At 35.1% G+C, this 25,973-nt stretch overlaps 1 protein-coding gene across 4 annotated transcripts; it reads right to left on the bottom strand.

Annotated features, from left to right (window-relative positions):
• Positions 1–745: 745 nt before the first annotated feature.
• On the bottom strand, positions 746–25,220 carry LOC134851078 (muscarinic acetylcholine receptor M5-like). 4 transcript variants are annotated; one of them, XM_063866995.1, is made up of 5 exons: positions 25,033–25,220; positions 16,705–17,213; positions 16,128–16,408; positions 3,991–4,165; positions 746–1,863 (listed from the first exon to the last, which is right to left on the bottom strand). In XM_063866995.1, the coding sequence occupies exons 1-5, from the start codon at positions 25,108–25,110 to the stop codon at positions 780–782; spliced, it is 2,127 nt and encodes a 708-aa protein (XP_063723065.1). In that variant the 5' UTR covers positions 25,111–25,220; the 3' UTR covers positions 746–779. The 4 variants fall into 4 exon arrangements, with proteins under 4 accessions (XP_063723065.1, XP_063723068.1, XP_063723067.1 ...); XM_063866998.1 differs by lacking the exon at positions 25,033–25,220 and adding an exon at positions 21,947–22,061; XM_063866997.1 differs by lacking the exon at positions 25,033–25,220 and adding an exon at positions 21,355–21,559.
• Positions 25,221–25,973: the final 753 nt, after the last annotated feature.

Consider the following 25,973-nt stretch of genomic DNA (forward strand, 5'->3'; position numbering starts at 1 on the left):
CTTAAAACAGTGAATGGCATTTAAAAATCAATTAGAGCGTTATATTTTTTTCTTGCAATCTCAATCTCAATTCATAAGTAGAAGTCTTAATTTTGAATTACAGCTTTCGAAATTATGCTGAAGCGCTTTATTTAGATTCATTGATGAAAATAGAATGGTATGAAAACATCAAACAGCAGTTATCAGGAAAAGAACAAAAACAAATAAAAATAAACATTTTTTTCGTCAATAAAGACAGATAATTCAATTATTCACAATTCAAAATGAAATTCACGGTTAAATTTGAAACTTCAATGTGAAAAATTTCAAATTTAGTTTCTTCTCTATTTTTGCAACATCTAAATTGAAGAATGAATCAAGTATAAATTAGAAACACTTTCGAGGGCTGAAAATAAAGACAATAGATATCAAAAGCATTCATTTCAGGGGTGATGGGGGGAGGGGTTGAGCTTCGCACAACCCAAACCGTGCCTACCCATTAAGAACAAATTACGTAATCTATTTTGAGTCGATAAACCGTTAATTTCTGAATGTGCTTTTGGCGCCAAAGTGAATTAATTTGAGGAGAGCGCTCGACTTTTTGGTCAATATTTTCTTTAAAAAAGTTCCCAAAATTGTAAAATTTGCTATTTTAGCAAGTTATGGATATTTTGAGCAGAAATTTTGTGAAAATATGTTTACTTTTGATTTTTAGGAGAGCTTGACTACAATACTCGACAAAATAATCAAATTTTGAAGGTCATTGGCAAAACATTCAGATCCACCCCTGATTTATTACATTATCGATGAGGCATTCTATTGTTAGGCCTCATTTTGTACAAATTCACGAATGCAGTTCTGAAAGCCCTGTTTCGCCAAACGTACAAAATAGGGTTCAAGCATGAGTTAAAATACAAAATCCACACTGAGAAATCGAATAAAAACTGAGGTACTGGTACTTTTAAGAGACTTTTCAAACACGCTATGAACGAATACGGACACCAGCATGAAATATAAATGGACACCAAAATCACAATAAGTTTGAAGATTCGCTTGTTTCTGTGGTGTCTTCGAAGTTGTCTTTGACCCGTCTCATGTGAGCATTGCGTGTACACATGCGTGCTTTTATTCGCTTCTTTGGCTGTCGGCTCTTTTGCTGTCGGCTTTTTAGTCGCGGTCTGTCGCTGTTTATTTTTTTCAACAGTCGGCGGCGAGTTGGGTTTTTCCGTTTCCGAATCAGTTCCTAGAGTATCGCTCGCCTCGTTTCGTTTCCGAAATCGATTTTGCGCGCGTCTTTTAATTGAGCGTCTGGTGAACCTCTTTCGTTTTTCGGCTATTTTCACGGTCGGAGTTTGAACGCGTTTTGTCATTTTGGGGGTTTGGAACGTGACCCCACGCTGCGATGCATCGGAGCACCCCGAAGCGTTCGACTCAATTGGCGAGTCGGCGAAACGAGGCGAGGGCAAATTTTCCTCGGCCCAGTCTTGAATCCGAAGTCGCATCACTTCGGATCGGTTGCTCTGATTTGATTGGTTGCTGTCAATACTCGACCCGAGGTGTAAAATTTTCGGGCGTTGCGGACGAAAGGACATTACAACTGGCACTTGATCTTCAAGTTGGTGCTCAACTCCGGCGTCCCTGTCGTAAAGCTGGTTCGAACTCTGCTCTACGGGAAGCGTGCCGCAAGAACCTACCGATGACACTATAGCGTTAGCAGAAAATGTTCGAGACTCAACGCTCATTTGTCGTTGCTGCATCTGCAAAATTCTGGCAGCCTTTTCTTTGGTAGCTCGTCTGGAACTCTCGATTGTTTTGTCCTTTGTGGCCGGAACGAACTTGTGTCGGAGAAGTGACCAGTTCTTCTGGGAAGTTGAGGTGCTTCTCCTGAAATCATGAAAAAATAGAACTAGTTTTTTTCAAGTGGTCATGCACAAATGAGTCATTTATGTTAGCTCTTTTTTGCTTTTGGTTCTTGTAGCATTTTTGCTGCTTATTGTATAGTACATAACAAGGATAACCGGTTGATGTACAAGAAGTACAGAATGTTCAGACCATACTCATGATAAAAAAAGTGTTTCTTTTCATAAAGTTAAAGTTCGTTTTAGTGGGATTTGAGAACTATTACAACCGAGTAGAAAAAATTGACTTAGACTTAAGCGAAAACATTGTCTTCAAAAAAGAATGACAAAGCAAAAATTAAGAAATTTTTTAATTGTATTTTTTTTTCTAATTTTTCTTGCACAAAGTTAAACTTTTTATAGAAAACCTTTTTTGCCAGAGAAACACCTAATTGAACAACCAAAACATCAAAATTAGTTTTGGCTATAGTATAATTAATTAATTTAGCCTAAAAGTCTAATTAAAATTAAATGTTCAAGTTTCGATCGTTACTCGTTACTCAATCGCGTTACCCGATCGCTTTACAATTCTTTTTTTTGACACTGGGAAAAAATGTTGAATTTTTTTAAATTTCGTTCGAATCACGACTGAAAAAGTTTTAATTTGAAATACCACTTGACCCATTTTGATGATTAGATTTGCTACCTAATTTTGCGTAGAAAACAAGTGTAAAAGGTAAATATAACTAAAACTTTCCAGATATTTTCAACGGTCAGAAAAAAAGCGTTCTGTTTTAGTGACTGTTTTATTAATTTAGTGTTAGCTTTCAATATAAACCTCCTAAAGTGTTAAAAGTTTCAATAATGAAAATTATTAGTTGTGTTTTGTGTTACTACCTGAAAGACTTTTAAAGACTACTTAAAGTCCAAAATTCTTGTAAAATTCTCTGAAGATTCTCACAAAATTTGATTGCGTTCATGATTTAAAATTTTTAGAAAGGTTTTCGATTGTTCCATACAATATGTAAGATTCGGCTAAATTCTTGAATTTCGCTTTAACGTGGGATGTTACTTTATCCTTAAGTAACGAGCATAGAATTACGATGTGCTTCGAGCCTTCTTCATTTAGCTAATTAATCCTTATATTTATCGCTCTCTTAATTAATTAATCAATCAAGGGTCATGTCTGGACAAAATGTATAGCATTTTGAATGATCCTGGCAAGTTTTTCTGTACAGTGCTGATTTAAATTATCCGGACAAAACGAACAAAACTTGAATTTTCAAACGCGTTTTTCTCAACTTGGGTTAAGATTAGACAAAAAGTGAAGAGAACAAAAGTTGCTTAGAATTTCATCAGAATTATTATGGTGTAATTTTTTCTCCGAAATTCTCAACCAAAATTTTACCCCGAAAATGGGTCATTTTGGCTTTTTTCAATTAATCAAGAATTACGCTGAAACTACTTTGTTAATTGATAAGTATATTATATCATTAGAAGCCTCTTCCGCAGCCCAACAAAGTTTAACAAGGGTTAAATCTCCAAAAACCAGTATAAGAGAAAAAAACTTTACTTGATAGTCAATAAATGTGATTTTTACTATCTAAAACCCAGAATCTCTGTTTAAAATCAAATTTTAAACAATTTGCGCAAATTTGTGGAGATTTAACCCTTGTTAAACTTTGTTGGGCTGCGGAAGAGGCTTCTAATGATATAATATACTTATCAATTAACAAAGTAGTTTCAGCGTAATTCTTGATTAATTGAAAAAAGCCAAAATGACCCATTTTCGGGGTAAAATTTTGGTTGAGAATTTCGGAGAAAAAATTACACCATAATAATTCTGATGAAATTTTAAGCAACTTCTGTTCTGTTCACTTTTTGTCTAATCTTAACCCAAGTTGAGAAAAACGCGTTTGAAAATTGAAGTTTTGTTCGTTTTGTCCGGATAATTTAAATCAGCACTGTACAAGCAGTTTCATTAATTTATTGTATGTGTATTCTCAACTCTTCTAAATAAATTAAATAAATTATCAATTAACATTAAATTATTGTTAATGTTATTGTTAATGTTAACTTATGTTATTAAATTAATGTTATTGTTAACGTTAATTAATTATCGTGAATGTTATTAAATTAATGTTAATTAACTCAATGAAAGTGAGGTTAGTACCTCGAGCTAGTGCTTGTGTCGCTGTAGTCGTCGCTGTAGTCTGCCAGTTGCATGTTCATGATTCGGCTCTGCTCGTTGTCGTGCTGCACGACTGTCGGTTCCTGCACTACAATCTCCGGCAACTCCACCTGCGGCGTCGTTATCACTTCGCTCAACTTCAATTTCTCCGCATTGGCTGAAAATTAAAATCATCAGAATAAATTGCTCCTAATTTAGGGTTACCATATTTATTTCACGGTTATTGTTTACTCTTTTACAGTTATAAAGACTGGGATGACGTCATAGAAAAAAAGATAAGAAAAAAAGAAAGAGTGAAACTCTTTAAATTTATTATTTTTAGCTTTAAAAAATGCGCGAGCGAAACGAGCTTTGATTTTCGGCTATTGATGTGTTTAAAGGTCAATGAGTCAACTCAAAAATCATTTTGAAAGTTTAGAAAGAGAACTTTTATTAGCTGGATTATTCTAAGACAAGGATTTGTTTTTACCAGAATCAGCAGCGGATCAAAGGTGCTCTCGAAAGAGGGTGGGGGGGAGGGGTGGAATTTCAAAAATAATTCAAAATTTTGCCTGTCGACTCTTTTTTATTCCTTTTTAAAAGTCTCCCTTGTCCATAATGATTTCCCAAGCTCTCCTAAATCATTTCAAATACCGTATTTTTACCAAGTTTTCTGTTTAATGGGTTAATTTTAAGTTAACGGCTTATAAGCTGTTAACTTATTGTCAGAAATGAAAAAAAAAACTGACATACATGATTTTGTTAGATTTATCCTTGAATATGATTTTTTTTAGTTCGGGGAAAAATTAGCAGCCCTCATAACTTAATTATGACACAAATATCCAAATCGCAGAGGAGTTTCCATTAATCGTTAAGAAGCCAATTAGAGGAAATGCCTTATGTATTATTTCCCCACTTCCAGACTGAGTTTTTTCGTCTGCAAAAGTTTTTTTTTGCTACTACAGCTGCTTTTCTTTGCCTAGAAGTTTTACATGGTACTACTATTGCACCCGAAATTGGCCAGGCTGTGGTAGACCTGAAGCTACAGCTTAAGTGAGAGTATATATCCTCATCACACACTCTATCATTACCATGACAAGAGAACGAAGTGAGCGTCTCACCTTAGTGCTCGCGCAATTTTAACTGAAGTAATTTTTATTATGATACTTATAATTTCTGGGTTGCCTCTTTAACCATTATACAGCCACCAGCTGAAAATCAGTCGTTTTGATGGCTCATTTTTAAGATAGAAACAATATATTTCCTGTGACGCTCCTCTCTTCGATAGACTACGAGAAAAATTTGAGCGAACTATTTGAAAATTGTTTAAAATCGCTTGGCACTGCATTTGAAATATTTGTGATTCATTGAAAACAATTGGAAAAATTTAAAATAGTTATTTCGTAGCTTTATGGTACTACCAGTAGTGCTGCCATTTTAAAGAGCCATACTCATTTTTGGTTACTTTTTAACCAAAGTTGTTTAGGGGCAGAAAAAAAATCAAATGATAGAACAATATCATAAAAACGTTATACAAGAGCGCTTTTCAGTGCTTGATGATAATAAAAAGTTTTTTATTCAGCAGCACATTTTCATTTCAAGATAACGTGTAACTCTGTCCACCTCGGTCAATACTTCTGTCTAGGACGGCAAATTTCTCTGGAGCAAGGCTTAAATGCTTATTGGTTTATTGCGCTCAAAAACAAAAGTTATTGAATTGAATTAAAATGAAATAATATGCTAATTTTATTAATCATGAAGATGAGTGCACGCAAAAAAAAACGCGTTTTTTGGTCAGAACATTCTAGAAGGGCCTATAAAAGACACATTTCAGACTCTTTTTAAAAAAGAGAGAGGCCTGTAGCTGAGAAAGTTTCAGCATCATTAGGCCGTTGTTACCAAAAAAAATCTATATTACTTCTGGATTAGTTAGTAAACATGTTTGTAATTTTCCTCAAAACTTTTAAAGCTAATTTTGCTGTTTTTCAGACTTAGACAGCAGTTTTGAATTAAGATTTTTAAAATTGACTGGAAAAAATTACTAAGTTTTTTTTCGAATCTATTACTTTCAAGCTAATTTCTAAGAAGTAATGTCCATCTCAACACTGTTTATTAGAAAACTCAATTTTTTCTCTTTTTTATGATGATGAAGATAATTCCTAGGCAATTAGCCATTTTATGTTTCAATTGCAAAAAATCTCGGTGAAGGACAAGGAATGATCCAGACAGTGAACTTAATAGGCAATTATGGGAGATAGTAAAGCAAACAAAGCAGAACAAGGCACACCATTAGAAGAAATTTATTAGCCAAACATTGAATCGACCATTTACGTTTACGAGAACAATTAGTTTTTTTATTGAGTTTGAGGGCGAGCAAGTTGTGAAGCAATTATTTGTGTAACGTCTACTTTGTTCAAGTGCCCGCCAAAAAGCCTTCATTTTGTTTTTTTGCTCGTTATTAAATTCACTGTCTAGATCAGACTCGTCTTCTTGTCTTTCACCAAGTTTTCTAATAGTTTTTAAATAGCAAATAGTGTTTTCAAAACTACACACGTCTAGAGTTTTCTATATCACATTCAGGTGAAACAAAATTTTTTTTATAGACGCAGTCTATATAATAAAAGAACATTTGTTATTAACAACTTTCCTTTCTTTCTTTTCAAAAATTAGAAGAAACAACGAGCGTAATAAGGCGACTCGCAATATACTCGCTATCACACTAGCCATGGCTAGGACTTAATTTTTCCGACTTTCGATACGAAAGTAACGGAATATTTGTGCTCGGTTGGGTTTTTTTTTCTTCAGACAAATTTCGACTTTTTAACTAGCCATATTTGACGGAATTTTTAATATCATTCGAAAGCTATTGTTGTCTTGAGCTTAAATTTGAAAAGATATTTCTTCTGTGATCATTTTTCGTAAAGTTATGAGGGCTTAAAGATTGCCATTTTGGCCATTTTGACCAATTTGGGACAATTAACGCGCGATATATTTCGCGCTATTAACGCGTAAGCGGAGATTTAATCCGTCTTAGAAATCGTTCCAAATTAGTTGAAAGAAGCTTAATTGCCATAATTGATTTGAAGCAAGGAGCGAAATCTATTGTTTTCTAATTTATATGGCGTGTGGGGGGATGATTTTTATGGAAAAATTGCAAATTTTGGAAAAAAAAATTCATTATGATTTATTTCATTTATTTTTTTATGTTGTTTATGTTATTACTTCTCCATAAACGTTAAAAGGCAGTCGGAACTTTCAGAGCTTCGCCCTAAAACGAGCAGTCTTGTTCGAAATTTAAATACGGTTATCTTGAGCCGGGGACCTTAAACAAAAATTTTTCAGTTTGCATTTAATTTCCTAAGCTTACCGAGTTGTCTTTCGTTACAAGTTCTCTCTTGTTGCGAGTTGTTGTGGTACCAACCTTGAGATATGATTGTTGCATGCAAGTTTATGCTGAAGCATTTTACTAAGAATACTGTTTTTAATTTTAGTTCTTTGAAAATATTAATGCTTGGAATTTTTTTTTGTCTGACCGTTTTTGATATTTTATTTTGATCATGTAATTTGTTATTTTAAAACGTTTTTTTTATTTTGTAATAATATATCTTTTAAAACCTACTGCTTTTGGCTTCACTTTCATATCAACTACTAAAATATATAGTTTTCTCGAGTTTTTAAAAATACATTTTTGCCTGTTATAATTTTTCGTAGAGTTCTGGGTGTTGCAAATTGCCATTTTGGGTAATTTGCGATAATAACTGGCGAATGATTCCAACGTAAAAGTTATACCAAATTAATTTAGGGCAATTAATTTTTTCAAAAGCGAGCTCACTAAATGAGATATTATCATTTTAAACTTCACATGGTGTTTGCGGGTGCCAAAGCAAAAATATTTAATAAACAAGATTTAAGTTGTATGTATTTTAATTGAAAAAGATCGATTTTGTTATGGTGCTGATTAAAAAGCTGATGTAGAGATATGGACGCCCATTTTCTTATTGTACCTTTTTACCCACCGCCGTTTCTAAAATCCAATTTTTTTCTTTCTTATTGTTTCTAAGCCCCTTTGTTCTTTAGCATGAATGGTAGTTACGTGAAACACCTGCTAAGACATGTCAGAAACACCAACAAACCTGGGGTAAAAATTGGGTTAGGCTCTATTGTGGTAAAAAGCATGGGGTGTCAAATCAAAGGGTTTGATTAAAAGATCCCGCAGTAAAAATAAAGTAACACAAACATGTTAACAGTTGCATCAGACAGTATGTATTTATCAATGAAGACTGTAAATACTTTTTGGCAATTCAGCGAAATTTGTAGTAAACTTAGCCTAATTTATTGCAATGATGCAATAATTTTCAATTTTTGTTTATATTTCAGCTAAATATTTCAGCCTAAATATTTTAATATTCATGGGACTTAAAAAGCTAGTAAATTACGGTAATCATGATAGTCATGATAAACTAGTAATAAAAAGCAACATCAGATATCTATAAATGTCATAGAGAACGTTTTTGGTTAGATTACGGACTAGTTTCTCGTAAAATGATATTTTTTTGCAAATTTTTCTTTTCTTTAGGATTTTCTAGAGGCGGGAGGGAAATTTTGTCGATCAGCTTCATTTTACGCGAGCTCTCTTAAAGGACTATTAAGCAAGTTCTATCCAATTATAGCCCTCCCCACCCCCCACCCCCCAAAAAAACAATTACATCGGGGAGCGGCTACGTCGGGGAGGGGGGGGGCTTATAACTAATTAGAATCCTATTGTCATACCGCTACTGCAGTAGCAGTACTCACTATACGGATGTACAGCCAACCTCTGGTGTTAAATCATTATTTTATGGTACGCTCAAGGTCATACATAAGTGATGACACTGAGACTAAGTGAGAGATCAGAGTACTTAACAACGATCTATCTCTCAGTACATAAGAAAACAAAGAAAAGAAAAAATCTAAATTCAATCTTCTAAATAAAGTATTGAATTCCAACTTGTTTTCAATTTGATATCGCAACGCATATCACATGGCGCAGCCAGCAGGATTCGCAGCTCAAGACAACAGAACGGATATGGGAATCCCGGTATTTTGGGCATCAGCGAATTTAGACCCTCCGTGGCAATTTAAAATTTGGTTCGAACAATTTCTCATGGCGGTTACGGTAAAAGAAAATGTGAACCCAGAGATTATTTTGGAAGAACCAAAAGACATATTAGAGGAACCACCACCACGCCCGGAAACGCCCAGGGATGGGGAGAACGAAGATGCGAGGAACGCTAGAATCCTTAGAGATAAACTAGCAAGAGACAGAGTAGCATTGGAGAACGAAGAGAAAAGAACAAGAGGCCCAAGAGTTGGACACAATGTCTTCTACAACGAAGTACAAAAGAAACTGGTGTCACGACTATTTCTATCTTTGGGCACTGAGGGAAAGAAAAGATTCCTACAGAAGAATCCGCACGCAGAAATATCAAAAATGACGTTCAGAGAAGTAACAGATCTGGCAGAAGTCTCGTTTCAAAAAGTGAAATGTGTAACCTACGAGAGATACAAGTTATTTACGAGAATGCAAGAATCTGGAGAATCTCTAGAATCATTTCACGCAGCGTTAACTGCTCAGGCAGCCAGATCAGAACTAGGAACATTGGAAAATGAAATAGTGCGAGACTTATTCATCTCGAAGATGAAGAACATGACATTACAGGATACGTTGACATTCGAAACTCTGGATCCAGAGGAAGTTCTAAAAAGAGCTATAAAATTCGAACATAGCAAGTTAACCACAATGGCATTTCAAAAGACTAATGCTGCGGCTGCAGGAGGATCAAGTAGCAATTACACATCGGGTGTAAGAATAAAACAGGAACCTGTAATGGCAGTACGAAATTTGGGGGGGAAAACCAAAACTCCAAATAGAAGAGAAAATAATAACAGACAGAATAATAACAAAAATCAAAACACGAAAACGAAACCATGTAATAGATGTGGAAGGATGTTTGAACAAGGACACCTAAAAAACTGTCCAGCGATGGGAAAGGACTGTAAAAACTGTGGTAAACCGAATCATTTCGCTAAAATGTGCAGATCACAACAAGTAAGTGAAATTGCGGAAGATTCGGAAGAATCGATAGTGGAATGCGACCAGATCAGTGAAGGTGTTGGGTCATGTAGTGAATTTGAAGTCATGTTGATACATACCCATTTACCGGAAAATGAACGAGTTTCAAAATATGTGAAAGATCGAATCAATGAAATGAGAAAAGAAACAAACGGAAAAGTGGTTAGAGTTCAGAAAATAGACTCTATTCGAGATCCAACATTGAACCGCGTAAAGTCACTAAAGGCTATGGTACGAATAGATAACCAGATTATTCAACTAACAGTGGATACTGGTAGTCCTGTTTCATTTCTTAACTGGGCAACGACGAAAGAAATCATGGAAAAATCAAACAAAGTGAGATTCATACCGTCCGACAAATTGAATTTACAAACCAAATTTGTGGACTACAACAAACAACCGATCAGTATCCTGGGAGCCCTAAAAACCAATCTGAGGTCAGCGGGCTGGGAAGTTAAGGGCGCAACCTTTCTGGTATCAGAGCGAAAAACTAGATGCATCATGGGATTAGACTTGCAAGGACAAGTGGGAATAGTGACTACACAAAGAACAGCGCCAAAAGAACTCACCAGGTTTGACGTGCTCATGTGCGAGCAGTCGGAAGGTTGGAAAGAAAAATTTTTCAATAAATTTAAGAACTTATTTGAAAGGCAAGGCATTTCTAAAAACCACATCGCCAGTTCAAAATTCAAATACCCACTATGTCCGATACAAGAAAAGGGGAGAAGAATCCCAATTCATATACAAGATAAAGTCGAAAAAGAAATCGAGAAGTTATTGACAGAAGGTCATATAACAAAACTTGATAAGTGTACAAGTGATTGCTTTATCGCCCCGATTGTGATAACAGTAAAGAAGGACGACTCAATAAAATTGGCAATGGACGCGAAACCAATCAATAGACAATTGTTTAAAAACAAATACCAAATGCCGAACGTAGACGAACTTATTGATGGGGTAAGCCAGATTGTAACCGAAAACAAAAAGGGTACGCTATATTTTTCGGTGTTAGATTTGAAATATGCGTACAGTCAACTAAAATTGGCTGCGGATACAGCTAGGCAATGTAACTTTAACATTGTGGGCGGAAAAGCAACCGGAACTTACAGATTCTTGACAGGATTCTACGGACTAGCAGATATGCCAGCTGAATTTCAAAAGGCTATGGATAGAACCATCAATCATGCTAAAAACACATTCTGTTTCCTGGATGACATACTTATTGTGTCAAAGGGAAGTGAAACCGAACATGCCAACCTAGTAGAAGCAGTATTAAAGAAATTGGATGCGGAAAATTTGGCACTGAAACTATCAAAATGTGAATTTTTTAAACAAGAAGTGAATTGGTTGGGTCATCATCTCTCAGAAGAAGGAGTTAGACCGAAGATCACTAAAACGGAAGCGGTAGTAAACTTGAACCCGCCGAAATCCCTAAAACAACTAAGGTCATTTCTAGGAAGCATAAATCATCTAGCAAAATTTATACCTAACGTAGCAAGTCTGACAGAAAAATTAAGACCTCTTCTTAAAGAAGAAAATCAAAAGAAAAAGTTAAAAAACATGAAACTCCCGGTGAAAAAATTCGAGTGGGGGGATGTTCACACAGAAGCATTTAATGCTATAAAAGGAGCTGTGGCAAATATTACGAAAGTGCATTATTTTGATGCAAATCGACAAACACGAGTTAAGTGCGATGCCAGCCATGATGGACTAGGGTCCACTTTAGAACAACAAAATGATGAAGGGTTGTGGGTCCCAATTTCGTTCGCATCTCGATACCTAAATGCTCAAGAAAAAAAATATTCAACAAATGAGTTGGAACTATTGGCAGTTGTTTGGGCAGTAGACAGATATAAACACTATCTTCTGGGGAAACCATTTACCATCGCAACTGACCATAAAGCTCTTACAACAGCATTGGATGTTAATCAATCAAACAAGACCTATCAGTCACGCTTAACCCGGTGGGTTGACCGGTTACTGCCGTATCAGTTCAACATAGTTCACATTCCGGGGAGGGACATGGGCATAGTTGATTATTTATCGCGTGATCCTTTCAATGATCCCTGGCCCGAATCAGAATTAGACGAAAAGTTTGTAGTAGCTACGATAAACTCCTTTCATGAAGCGTTCGACTGCTGGAACAGTAGGCTTAAAGATTCAAGTTCGCTCAACCGGAACGAAAACGTTCTAGAATGTTCTAGAAGGAATGTTAGGAAACAGTCATCAAGTAATGGTTGCTATAGCAACCAAAACGGTCAAAACCGAACAAAGCTCGACCGGAACGAGAGAAAAAAGTTTCCACGACTGCAAAAACAGCTAAACACAACAGTTCAACAGAAACAAATCACTTTTTCGTCAAATCAACCCAGCAAACAGTCAGTCTCAAAAAATTGCAAAATAAAAAAACGACCAGTACCGAAAAAAATAGAAAAAACAGACTCAAGAATCGAGATGTCAGAAAATACAAACAAAACATACGACTGGTGGTCCAGCTCACCACAAGATTGGCGGAATGAGGAGCGTGAAGAAAGCTTAATGGACCCAAAGTGGAACCGATCATTTTCCACCAACAACGAACTCTCGGGAGAAGAGGAAATCACAGAGACAGTACAACGTACAAGAAAGATTATACGAGGAGGAAGAAAAAATAGGGACAGCTCAGACAGCGAAACACGTCAACAACAACGAGTAAAATGGTCGCTGGAACCGGAACAACAACGAATAGCGGACCAAAGACTGCTCTCTTTCTGGCAACTAATAGGCGGAGAAAACAATGTTCAGGAAAATCGAGAACTGGTGGCCGATACTCAAGAAGTCAGAGAAAATCTGGAAGACGAATTCAATCCAACATCGTCAAAACCGATCGCATCGACAGAACGAAAACTCAGTGAGGTGAACGTAATAGAAGTCGACCTAACAACCACAGAAGAGGCGGAGAGTGAGGAGGAAGTGTGCTCAATCCAACCGCCAAAGGGTCTAGGAAAGTTAAGGCTGCAAAAGCAGCAACAAGTAGAGACTCTGGACAACCTCGCAAAACTGTTCGACAAAAACTTACTAGCAGAACTGACCACAGAAGACACGTGGATGGACCGCCTCAGGAGAGTGATAGAGAGAGGGGACAAACAAGGATTCGAACTGATGGGACCCTATACAAATCCGTTGTGGTCGCAGATGGCAGTTCAGGACGACTGCATCTTGGTGAATAATCGGCTAGCAGTACCAGTTCAACTACGACAAGCTGTCCTGAAACGAATACATCGGGGACACCCAGGACAGGAAGCGATGTTGGGAGCAGCGCAATATCTGTGGTGGCCACACATGAATAAGGACATCGTGAATTTGGCAGAGGAGTGCCGTAGTTGTACCAGATATGGTAAGAATGTAAAATACCTTATTTCGAAAAATTCGTCAAAACCACTACCACTGCTCACGCAGCCGGGACAGGAGGTACAACTAGACTATGCGGGGCCTATAGAAAATCAAAAAGGAAAAAAAATCTATCTTTTAGTAGCTATTGATCGATTCTCAAAATTTCCATCTGTGAAGGTTACAAAATCCACAAGCGGAAAAAGCACAGTAAAATTCTTGAGATCGTATATCGACACTCATGGAGTCCCTGAATCAATTCGTTCGGATCAATTTTCAGGCTTTAAGGGTAAAACTCTAAAAAAATTTTGTTCGGAACTCAATATCGAGCAAAAATTCTGTCCGGTGGGGGATCACAGAGGTTGTGGGTTGGTTGAACGTACAATTCAAACAATAAAGAGAAGACTGGGAGTGATGATGCTCGATGAAAATAATAAATCAATCAAATTATGTCTCAGTATTATAATGCGAGATTTACGATGGAACAAGCAGAAAACAATTCAAGTATCCCCGTTCCAAGCACATTTCGGCAGACTACCAAAAACAGAATTTAAAATTGTGAGGGATAGGTTTTTAAATAATTCTGATTCTTTAGACAAACAACACTTGGAACGCTCAGCACTGACTGCGTCTCAAATGAAAAGGAGGATTGACCAGTCAAGAGAGAATCTCAAGATAGTGCGCAAGGGACAACTGAGCAGGGATACAAGCCCACTGCACAAGCAGCAGATAACATCGGACAGAGACAAAGAAAGAGCCAAAGCCCTAAAGGAATTGTTGGAAGCGAACGCCCGCTGGAACTACGAAAGAAGGGACGCAGCTAAAAATGACATCAGGAAATTAGTGGACGAGACAGGTCAACTCAATCCCGACCTTCGAAAAGAAATGATTTACTCTTGGGAAAAAGGATTTGTGGAAGATAAAGTAGAAAACCAATGCAAGTCACCACCCAAGACAATACTTAGAAAGGACCCCCTAAGGAAAAGCGGACAAGCCCTAACCAGACCACTAAAGGGGAAAATAGCTTCAGAAACGGAATCAACAATTAAGACATCGGCCGGTTCGATCTATAGAAAATCGGACATAGCTCAATCAAAAACCGTACTTACACAAGAAAAACAGAGAAGCAAAAGTAAAAGTCCATCGTCGGAACCTACAAAAAAGTTCAAACGAATCAGTTCTCCAGAACTACTAGAGGAGTTGGAATCGGAGGACGAACTCCAAGGAGAAATGGAAATCGCAAATGAAATGGACCCAATAGAGCGCTTTCAGAAGAGCCAAACAATCGTCACTTCTAAGGACACAGAAGCCGGGGGAGGATTGAATCTTGCTATAAAAAAAGCAAAAGCAAATTTGGCGGGACCAAAATCATCAGAGGAAATAATCACGAACAAGCCGGAAAAAAGCGGAAAAGAGAAGAAAGGCCGAAGCAAACAACAACAGGGGACAAACGCAAACCAAACTGCGACTGCAGTCAACTCGGAACAAGAGCAAGCAATATCTAAGCCGGATTCGGTCACAGTAGATACCAAAATCCAGTCGAGTTCTACGCCGAAAACCAAACAGCGTCCGAAACTGAAGGGCATTGACGCGCACACCCCTCTTGAAGATATAGTGGAGACTTTTCACAATAGAAATTTGGCACCATCTGACTGGGAAAAGTACGCGGACCAATTGTTAAAAAGAGGAGTGCAGCGAGTTGCGGATGAACTTAGAGAAAATCCTCAAAAAGGCTCAGAATTGGATACGAATTTCGAACCACCACAAGGATTCTCGGACGAATCAAGTGCGGAAGAGTCAGGTGTTCGAAGGAGTTCAAGACAAACAAAAAATAAAGAACCCAAACGTTTCGGAGATCCGATAAAACATTCAATCAAAGAAATATCCGAAAGTCTTACAGGCAGAAGTCTTTTGAAGGAGGCACTTAAAGAATACAGAAACCAGCTGAGAGAGTTCAAAGATCGGGAAGACAGACCTTTGGAATCAAAAGTGCGGCGACTCGAAAGACATTTATTTATGCGAAAATTCGGATATGCCACTTTAGATGAAGGAGTAGATTGGAACCCGAGTTGGGAAATTGAGCTAGAGGAAAACTGAAATCTACATAATCCAAAAACTGTCATTCATCTTAAGAACTTTCTTCCGAACTGAGTAAATTAAAACTCTTTTAAATAAATTATCCTACTGATGTTGTATAATTTATTTCTTTCACCGAGGGGGGTGTGTCATACCGCTACTGCAGTAGCAGTACTCACTATACGGATGTACAGCCAACCTCTGGTGTTAAATCATTATTTTATGGTACGCTCAAGGTCATACATAAGTGATGACACTGAGACTAAGTGAGAGATCAGAGTACTTAACAACGATCTATCTCTCAGTACATAAGAAAACAAAGAAAAGAAAAAATCTAAATTCAATCTTCTAAATAAAGTATTGAATTCCAACTTGTTTTCAATTTGATATCGCAACGCATATCACACCTATAAAGACCCTATTTTGCGAAACTCCTATGCGTCGCTATTTTCGTAAGCGCCTTAGAGAACGTCACTAAATCGTATGGTCCGTTTTCAAACGTTTTTGTTAGTTTTTTTTTTCAAATGCGAGTAAATAGATTATTAGTATGTGAGACTATAGTATTAAAAATGTGAAGAAATACCTCTAATCATCAGGTATATCTGGGCGTTGAAGAAAATGAGAAACGACAATGGCATGTAGGTGAAAATGACAGTGGTGCACAGCATGAAGGGGGTCAGTGACCTCCAGCCCTCGTCACACACGAAAGTGGACTGCGGGTCACCGGCTGATTCCGTCACGTATGGCCACACCACAGTTATGGGCACGTAAGTTATGGTCGGAATGAGCCATGCAAACGAGATCATACGCATGACATTTTTGATGTTGTGTTTATACTTCTGAAATTTGGTGATTGTCATGTACCTGAAAAAAAGGCAAAAGAATTTGATTTCACACCAAGTGCGGTATGAAATTTTTTTAGAAAAACAAACAAACCAAAATTGCTGTTTTTGGTGATTTTTGGAAGGTTTTCTTCATACTCTCAAAAGAGCTATCCAGCCTTAATTTACATGTACAATGCCGTATTCAGGCACTTCGAATCTCTGAAGTATCTCTGAGGTAATTTTTTTAAAAATGAGAAAATTAATCGAGGACCCTGTCGGGATTCGTACCCGTAACCATTGGGTTCAAATTCAAAAAATTAAGACGCTTCAACTCACCTATCAAAAGTGACAATAATTAACGACAAAACTGACGTGGAAGTCGCAATGTAATCACTACACAACCACACAATACACATTGAACTGCCGAAAGTCCATTTTCCCGACAGTTTGTAATAAATTGACATTGGAAAGGTGAAGGAAACCACCAAAAGGTCACTGGAGGTCAAACTTATTAAGGGGAAATTAGTGGGAGTTCGCAGTCGTCTGTCTTTGCAGAAAGATAAAATTACCGACAAATTACCCAAAACAGCGATGAGTATTATAGGACTGACTATACCGATTATGATGTAACATTGAATGGGTTGATATTGGTACATCTCGAAAACATCCGAAGAGTTTGTCGGCTCTGACGAGAGAGGAGTTTCCTCGGAAATGGGAAAATTGTGTGTGAAAGTTGTGACGTCTGGAACTGAAAAATAGTTGTGATTGTCCATCTTTTCGTGTGTGTTTATAGCCCAGGGTATTACACGCTCTGGTACTCTGTACTGGACGAAATGTTTTTGCTGCTAAAACATTTTTTTTTTTTGTAGATAAATTTAGAAAGTATATTAGACTTGTTCAATAAATGAAAATCATCATAAAACAATTTGGTTAGGAAGAAAAACAGGTAATTGAAAGGAAATAAGAATATATAATTTTACCATGTATTCATATTGAAAGTAACTTAGAAATTGACATAAGCGAGTAACTGCTTTAGTTTTATTGCTTGATCTCAATAAAAACCAAGTTGATTCTCATTAAAGAATAATATTATGAACCGGAAAAAGGTTTTCAATCTAAGAAATCCAGGGAAAATGTTAAAAAAATCAGTTTCGCATTTAATTTCAAAACATCGTACATTCTGCTTCGTATATTACGCTATATTTAAACGCCACTACAAATTATGCTTTTCTTCAAAATAAATTTACAATTTAATAAGTTTTGAAGATTTTGAATTTTTCTAACGGCAAAAAATAGCAATTTTTCGAAACTGTTGCTCAATAATTTAAAGGCCAGAACAATGTAAAATTCAGGTAAATTGATTAGCGGATTTAAGGGTATGGGTGCAAAACTTTCCAAAACTTTTCATCCGCCTGCAAAGAAAATTTTCAAAAACTGAACTTTCTCAAGTTAAAGGCGCAGAAAAGTTTCTCGAATTAGGGTCTTTGCAGTGTTCCCAAAGAGCTTGAAAAATAATTTGGCCGACTGAAAAGAAAAGATTAAAAAAACTCGAACGGTTTTTGAAAAAACGTTACCTTCGCTCCTCAAGATTATCGCAGATCCACGCTTGGTTAATTATGATGAAAAGAGTTGAAATACACAAAGTGTGCTTCTTTTTTCATATTTTACATAAAAATTGCGGACCATATCAAAAAATGCTGTTATAACCAGAATTATTTTGTTATTCTAAAATTTGCCATGCCAGAAATGCTGAAATAAAATTGCATTCTGAAACGGTGTCAGACTAGTCGAACACAATCAGCTCACCGGAATTTAAAAACGAGATTAAATCTCAATCCTAAATAAACGGGAGATTAAAACACACCAAACAGAATTGAGAAGTTGCAAAGTTTTACAAATTGTGGGACGCAGCAGGCCACCAGTTTTGGTACATCGGAAATTAAATCTACATTAAAAACATGCTCCCAAATATAATGTTTGGAATTATGATACCCATAGAGGCAAAAACATTAATGACATGGCCGTACTTGGCCGTTTATACTTGGTACCATAAAACATATAGCGCGATAATTGTTCCAAATTGGCCAAGCCCTCAAACAATGATCACAGGTAAAATATCTTGAAAAATTGACATCAAAACGTCAATATCTTTCAAATGATTTCAAAAAATCCGTTCAAAAATGCTTGTTGCAAAACAGAAAAAAAAGAGTTATGAGAATTTGAAAAATGCTAATTTGGTCATCTCTGTTAATTGACGCGCTCAGTATTTTTATAGCAGAGCGAAAGCGCTCGAATCAGATTAAATGAAACGAAGCAACCTTGTTGTTTCTTTTTCAAAAAAAGAAACTGAAAACTTGTGCTCAGGTGTTCTTCAAAAATTTTCAATTTTAATTTGAAGGATTGACAGCATGTTTTAATACAGTTTGAAATATTTTATTTGCTCTGAGTTTAAAATAATACGAAATAATCTGAAACTATTTTTTGCGAGGTAATCAGGTTTCCAAATAGTTATTTTTTATGCTTATGGTTAATTATTGCCTGTTAAGTTTTGGATTCTGATGTTATCATTTGCAAAACTGAAAAACCACAATTATTAAGAGCATTTGTTTACAGAAAATTTAAAACATTTTTATAGTTTTCACGCCATTTAAAATCTGGGAGTTTTTTTTTTTTCATTTGGAGACAAATCAATTGTGCGTTAAAGCAAGTTTTCGTTGATTAAAAAAAAAGCATTTTATCAGATCCTATCTCCGTGCTTTTTGGACATTGCAAGCACTCTAAATTACTCAAATGTTTTTGTTCCGACTTTCGTAACGAAAGTAACAGAATATTTGTGCTCGGGGTGGGTTTTTTTTCTTCAGACCAATTTCGACTTTTTACTAGCCATTTTTGACGGAATTTTTAATTATCCTTTAAAAGTTATTGATGTCTTGAGCTTAAATTTGAAAAAATATTTTACCTGTGATCATTTTTTGCAAAGTTATGGGGGTTTAAAAGTTGTCATTTTGGCCAATGTGGGAAAATTAACGCGCGATGTATTTCGCGCTAATAACGCGCAAGTGGAGATTTAATCTTTCTCAAAAATCGTTCCAAATTGATTGAAGCAAGCTTCTTTGCCATAATTGATTTGTTACTAGGAGCGAAATCTATCACTTTGTACTATATATGGCTTGTGGGGGATAATTTTTGCAAAAGTCTCAAAATAAAAAAAATATATATATTTTTTTATATTTAATTTTTCATGTTATTACTGCTTCATAGACCTTAAAAAGCAGTCGGAACAATCAGGACTCCGCCCTTATACGAGCAGTTTTGTTTTAACTTATTACTGAACACAAGTAGGTTGCCTTTTCTTACGCAAGTTTCCAAGTTACGAAGAAAGGATGGAATATTTGTACTCAGTGTAACTTTTAATCAGACAAATAAAGATTTCAACTTTGATTTTGACAGATAGCAAGCAACAAAACGAAAGATATGGGTTTATAATCACAAAAAAAACTTTTACTTTATAATCATAAATAAAAACGCTTCAAACGCGATATCATTGTTTTGACGTTTTTTCCAATTAAATTACTTTTGTTAACTTTGCCGAATGAGGTTATCAACTTTTGATTTAAAAACAATTTGAAGCGATTCAATCTCGCCCAAAAATTGTTCAAAATTGAGTTGACTTAGTTTTATTAATCCAAAAATTACCTTCAAAGAAGCAAACTGATGTGATTTTTTGTCCAGATGTAAGCCAATATGTGATTTTTGTCGAAACTATTGCAAACGATACTCAATTTGTCCAGATTCTGTCCGCAGATGAAAACTCGGTCCAGACAATGAAAATTTTGTTGAGAAATTTAAATTGCTGTTGCAACCAAAAATTGTGTTTCTAGACTGTCGCGATCAGATCTCATTACTTCCAGATTTTGCAAAACAGAACGATGCGTTCGAGACCCACTCAACTCAAGAAAAAATGTCTTCGATCAGTGTAAATTCTCAAATTGACAGAAACTGGTTAAGGTTAATTTTTGTATCAAACAAGTATTCAGATAGAATAAAACGGATTCATGGTTTAATTTTACATGGATTTAAATGGAACTATTTTCGGATGCAGAAAACATTATTTGGATCAATTCTAAGTCGATTTAAAATGATCTCATTTCGAAATAGAACAAAAGAACATTTGGATCGATTCTGAGCTTGACTTACATTTGATCTAAATCGTTTATGTAAATCGATTTCAATCCCTATTTTTTTTCTTATTTTAAAATTTAAAGTTTAAAACTTCAAAAAATAGGTTTTTCAATTTAAATTTTGTGCTGGTAACTGATCTGAAAAAAAAATAGCATAAATAATTATTTGAATTTTTTTGGACCGTAATTAATTTTCCAAGCTGAATTTGGCAATTTTTTAGTTGATTAGTTTTTCGAAATTGCGCTGGAAATGTTGATTTTAAAATAATAATTTAAACAATTTCACTTGACATTGCTTCTCATCGTCGCAGTAACCTTTAGGTTGCAAAATTTTCAAGAGATCCTCTGAAAGTTTTAGTTTTTGGTAAAATACTATTCCGGAACTGACTGTAGTTTATTACACTGATGGATATTTTTCCTCAGTACAAAACTTTTCAAAACTTTTCTCAAACTCTGGAGCAAAAAATAAACCTAGATTGACATCAATATAGCGTGAGGCTACACAATTGATCTTTTTACAATCACAAAATAGGATTTAAAATAGTTTCGGGGTGATTTGGATGAATACAAGTAGGTACCAAAATCCATCGAAATCGAAAAAAAAAGAAGATTTTTAGACACATGAATCAAACCAAAATTTCCTGCGTGAATTGTTTTAAATCGGTTTTAAATACAACTTTGCAACAATCGAAATTCGATTTATTCTGCGACTGTAACACGGATTAAACATCGGTGCAACTTCGAAAATCTGGAAAGTTGTCGCGAATTTTGGCCCGGGAATTTCTTATTATGATATTTTTCTTACCTGAATAGTTCTTTTGGTGTATGAATTAGAATGAATATTTTTCTCAAAAATGAATAGTAAGCAGACGAATAAATTGTAATTATTTTCCGAACTACCTGTAGCAAAAAAGCCTCCGTTTTGATAAACTTAAGACAGGTTTATAATTAATAAAGGTTGTTTTCAGTGACACGGTTGAATATCTTAACCAAGCCAGTAGTAACTTCCGATTTATTCTTTTTCTTAGATGTGAATGAAAATCATTATTCTAGGAAAGCGAATTCGATTTTAATGAGGCAAGAGCCGCAGAAATGGAGCAACCAAGTGTTTTTATAAGAGACAGTTCTAATAGCAGACTTTTGTTGAAATTTGCGGAAATTGATTCCAAAATATGGGACATCAAAATTTAATGTCTATAAACCCAAACATGATTAAATCGAATTTGAAACTTTAAAAGAAAAAATATACATTTTTTTTTCTTTTCTACAAATTTCTGTGGTTTTCAAAAAAAAATTAGAAAATTATTTAGTAAATTTTCAAAAAGGGCCAATTTTTTGTTGAAAGAGAAACAATTTTATTATAATTTCGATGAAAAAAGACGTCTGTCCAAACTCACTTCTGATTCACGGGCGGATTTTTCTTTGCGCAGACTGAAAATCAACTTCACAGCGGGTGAACGACTCACATGCAGGCATTCTTTTTCATTATATATTTTGTCATCCTAAAGAGAGGTTTATGACAACAAAGAGTGGTATTAACGATTATTGTAAGGGTATCTTCCTAATTCAAGCAAAGAAAGAAAAGAATGAAGCATCATATGTTCTTAATGCCCAGAGGTAAATGTTAAATGATAGGCACTTAAAAACTCCTATTTGGAAAGAAAACGCCCAGACATAAGATTGAACCTTTAAGACTCAATAGTGGCCAAACATTTTTCATTTATTATTCAAGACCTGCGCGACAGAAAAAATATCATTGCTATTAACGTAACTGCAGGAAACGGCGCAACTCAAATTCTTATAAAAACCTTGCAAAATCAGTTTTTGTAGGCCAGAAAATGAAATCTCATCAAAATTTTTTTAATGAAAATTAGAATTCTAACAAGAAAATGCTTATAATTTTGGGTGAAGACTTTCTCGAAATACAACCTGCAAAGTTTACCGATTTTAGTAGTCGAATTTTTTTTTACTGTTTCTACTAGTCTGAAGCAAAAATTTTGCAAAAACTTACAAATAGACTTCTATTAGAACATGAGAGACACAAGTCAAATTAGCCGGCGGCATGAAAATATAAGATTTCACAGACTCTTTTATGATTTTTGAACAATTTTCCAAAAGTTTTCTTACCTCTAATTAATTGTAGTAAATTTGAATTTTGCTTATCGGAAAAAATCAATCTGAAAAATCAGGTGTTTTTATGAATGCCTTTATTATATAAGTACTAAGTAATTTCAACATTCTTTTAGTTTTTCTAAGCTTCAACTTGGATAGGTCAAAACTTTGCCTAATTTATGAAAAATTTGCAATTTTTTGCTTTCAGAACTGATGTTCAGAAGAATTTAAAACCTTGTCTGATTTTTGTGAACCTGTGACTTCTTGTTTACTTCATGTGGATTGTTTTAAAAGATTTTATGCTGCTTAGCTAAAGAAAATTATAACGAATGGTATAAATGCTTTTCTGTTTTTACAACAACAAGTTTAAATCAAAATTTCTGGTTTTGGTTTGAGAATTACTCAAACGTTGTTCATTTTGGATTTTGCTTTCCAAAGTCAAGCTTAGAGTGTCAAAAAACTGAAAAAAATGGTGGAGATAAGGTTTTAGGTGAGCATAAATTCAACACAGGTTTTTTAAATTATTTTAAAACTTTTTTATTGCAAAATTGTTAAAACTTTTTAGAAAACCTTTTTGCCAATTAAACGCTAAACTAAACATCAAACACTAGTTTGATTTATAGGCAAAACAAGTTTTTTATCCAAAAAGACTACAAATTATTAACTTTCAATATAACGAGCTTTGTAAGATCGCACTACTCGCTCGACATTAGACTAAATCTCAAAAACTTCAACCTGTTGTTTTTTTCTCAACACTGGAAAAACACTTTGAAATTTTCTTGATGAAAGTTTTTTTATATGATATATCACTCGACTTATTCCGATGATTTTTTTGGCACCGGATTTTGCGTGGAAAACAAAGCAAAAGGAAAAAACTAAAACACTCTCGAATACAAAGTTCCTCCTCACTTTCAATGGTCGGAACAAAAATATTGACATCGTAAATATTAAATAAAATATTTAACACATGAAAATTTTTGCGTCGACGCTAGTGAAAATGAGTAATTTGATGATTGTCACTTTTTTTAAACTTTGTCCTATTTAGCAAAACTTCTAATCGCATCCAAATTTTTTAGTTATCAAAAAATTGATGCCTAAATACTTTTCAAGCTACTTTTTATAATAAAAAAACTGAACGTACTTTAAGTGATATGATGTTTTAGTTTTCCAGAAAAAATTGCTTCTAGCTGGGAAAACACGTTCACACAAGCCTGGATAAAAAACGAGAACGTTTTTTTATTACCAATAAGCAAAAGAAAAACAGATCTTTTTTAATTCTCTATTTTTGACAGCTTCTTTGTTTAGTGTGCTATCTAGCGATGGTTTTATAGTCTTATCAGGAAAGTATTAAATTATTCACCTATCATACCATGAGGGCAGAATACTGCAGTTTTAATTAGAATTTGTGATTAGAGTTCGTCTATAGTAAAAAAAACTATGATCAAAGATACAGAATGCACCCCCCCCCCCCCCCCCTAAAAGATTTCAGGAGAGGGGATGAGAAATTTAAGTTTTTTGTTGGGGTTTTCGGCTAGCTAAAATGGAGTATTTTACGTGAAGCGCTAGACAAATTATGTCCAAAATAATTAATTGAGGAAGGAAAAAACTTGATTTGGGCAATTTAGCGGGGGGGGGGGGGTTCGAAGTATTGATGGTGGGTTGAAAGTGATGGCTTTTATGTATAGTACGAGCAAAATTGCAATGATTCGTTCACTCAGATTCTCAGAAATCTCAGGCAAATGAGAAAAAAATTTGGATTCTTCGTTTTTTTTTCCAAAATTCATTTGGGAAGCGAGGTTGGTAAGAAGAAAAAGCAACAGGTTTCTGAAGAAAAAGCCCCGATGTTGATGACTTAAAAAGCTACTAATTGCTGAACCATTTGGGTGGAAAGTTTTAATCGATTGTCACAAAATCGAGAAAAATTTTGGATCCTGCTAACTATCCCCCCCCCCTATTGCAGCAGAGGAGGGGGGCAACAGAGGGGGGCCAATTTGTTATAAGGTACAAAATCCGTATATATGCGTTTATATAACTTTTCAATTCTTTCGTTAAAGGGGGGAGTCGTTGCAAGGTACAAAAATTGTACAAGCACAACTTTTCATTTCTTTCTTCCCGGGATGACCAAAAATACAAGTCATACAATTTCCATATATGGAAAAATGCTAGTCATACACTTGTCATTTATATGTGGGAGGGACAGTTCGTTACAAGGTACAACGTTTGATGCGCTTAACTGTTCCATTTTTTTTTGATCGGAGGCGAAGTCGTTACAAAAGGTACTATAAAGGGGGGTGTTCTGATGTTCCGAAAATTTTCAGCCAAAAGAAGACGTAAAGCCCTCTCAATCTGTTCAAATTTCGCCTGTACTTACCACTGTTCTGTTGTGACTCGTTACTAAAATTGGAAGGTCAAACTGCATAAATGTGGCCAACGTAAGAAGAGACTCCATCACGTGACGAAATTAGAATACTGTTTCTCAAATAAAGCGGAACCAATTTATGATATTTAACTTAGTTTCGCTCTGATGCGTTGACGTAAAAGACATCGAACAACTGAAAAATATGTGCTAATTGCATCTTTGGGAAAACACTAGAAAAAATCTCCAATTTATTTAGTTCAAAACTCTTGTGCAGGTTTTTCTTTTTTTTTAAAAAAAAAGACAGAAGGACAACACAAAAGCAACAAAAATGTAAAACTATCAAAACATCTCACTCAGAAAATTCTCTTTGTGAGGGGAAATTAAATTTCGAGAAATTACTAGAAAATGAGGAAAGTATTGAGCGTTAAATGAGAAATTATTAAAATACTGATGAAATCTAATTTAATCGATAAAACTAGAAATCCATCAAAATTTGACCGAGCACCAAAAGTGCACTATTTTCTATCAAGAAAAAGCTTACACCACAATTGAGTTTGACAGCAATTTTTTTTTTTCAATTAAGTTTGATTTACTTTTTTATTATCTATTATATGCATATTTTAGTGAGCTCCAATCCAAATTATGGACGTTATCGAATATTTGATTTCCGCTTGGCGGAAAATCAGGAAAAATGTACATAAATAAGCATTAAGGAAACACAATGTATTTTTCAAAGGGCTAAAACATTAGGACAAAAGCGGGCGACTTTACAATGATGAAACAAAGCAATTAGCACATGTGAACAAAATTTCTTTCAAGTAAAAAATAATCTTGACGATCAACTTGATGAGAAAAACGTGGAAATGTCAGCTTAAATGCTACTCTTGAAGCCTAATGGCTGCACTTCTTAAAAAACGGAAACCATTTCCCCCTAAATGGCTTTGATAGAAAGA

This window comes from Symsagittifera roscoffensis, chromosome 7 (genome assembly GCF_963678635.1).
Source record: "Symsagittifera roscoffensis chromosome 7, txSymRosc1.1, whole genome shotgun sequence".
Taxonomy (NCBI): Eukaryota; Metazoa; Xenacoelomorpha; order Acoela; family Convolutidae; genus Symsagittifera; species Symsagittifera roscoffensis.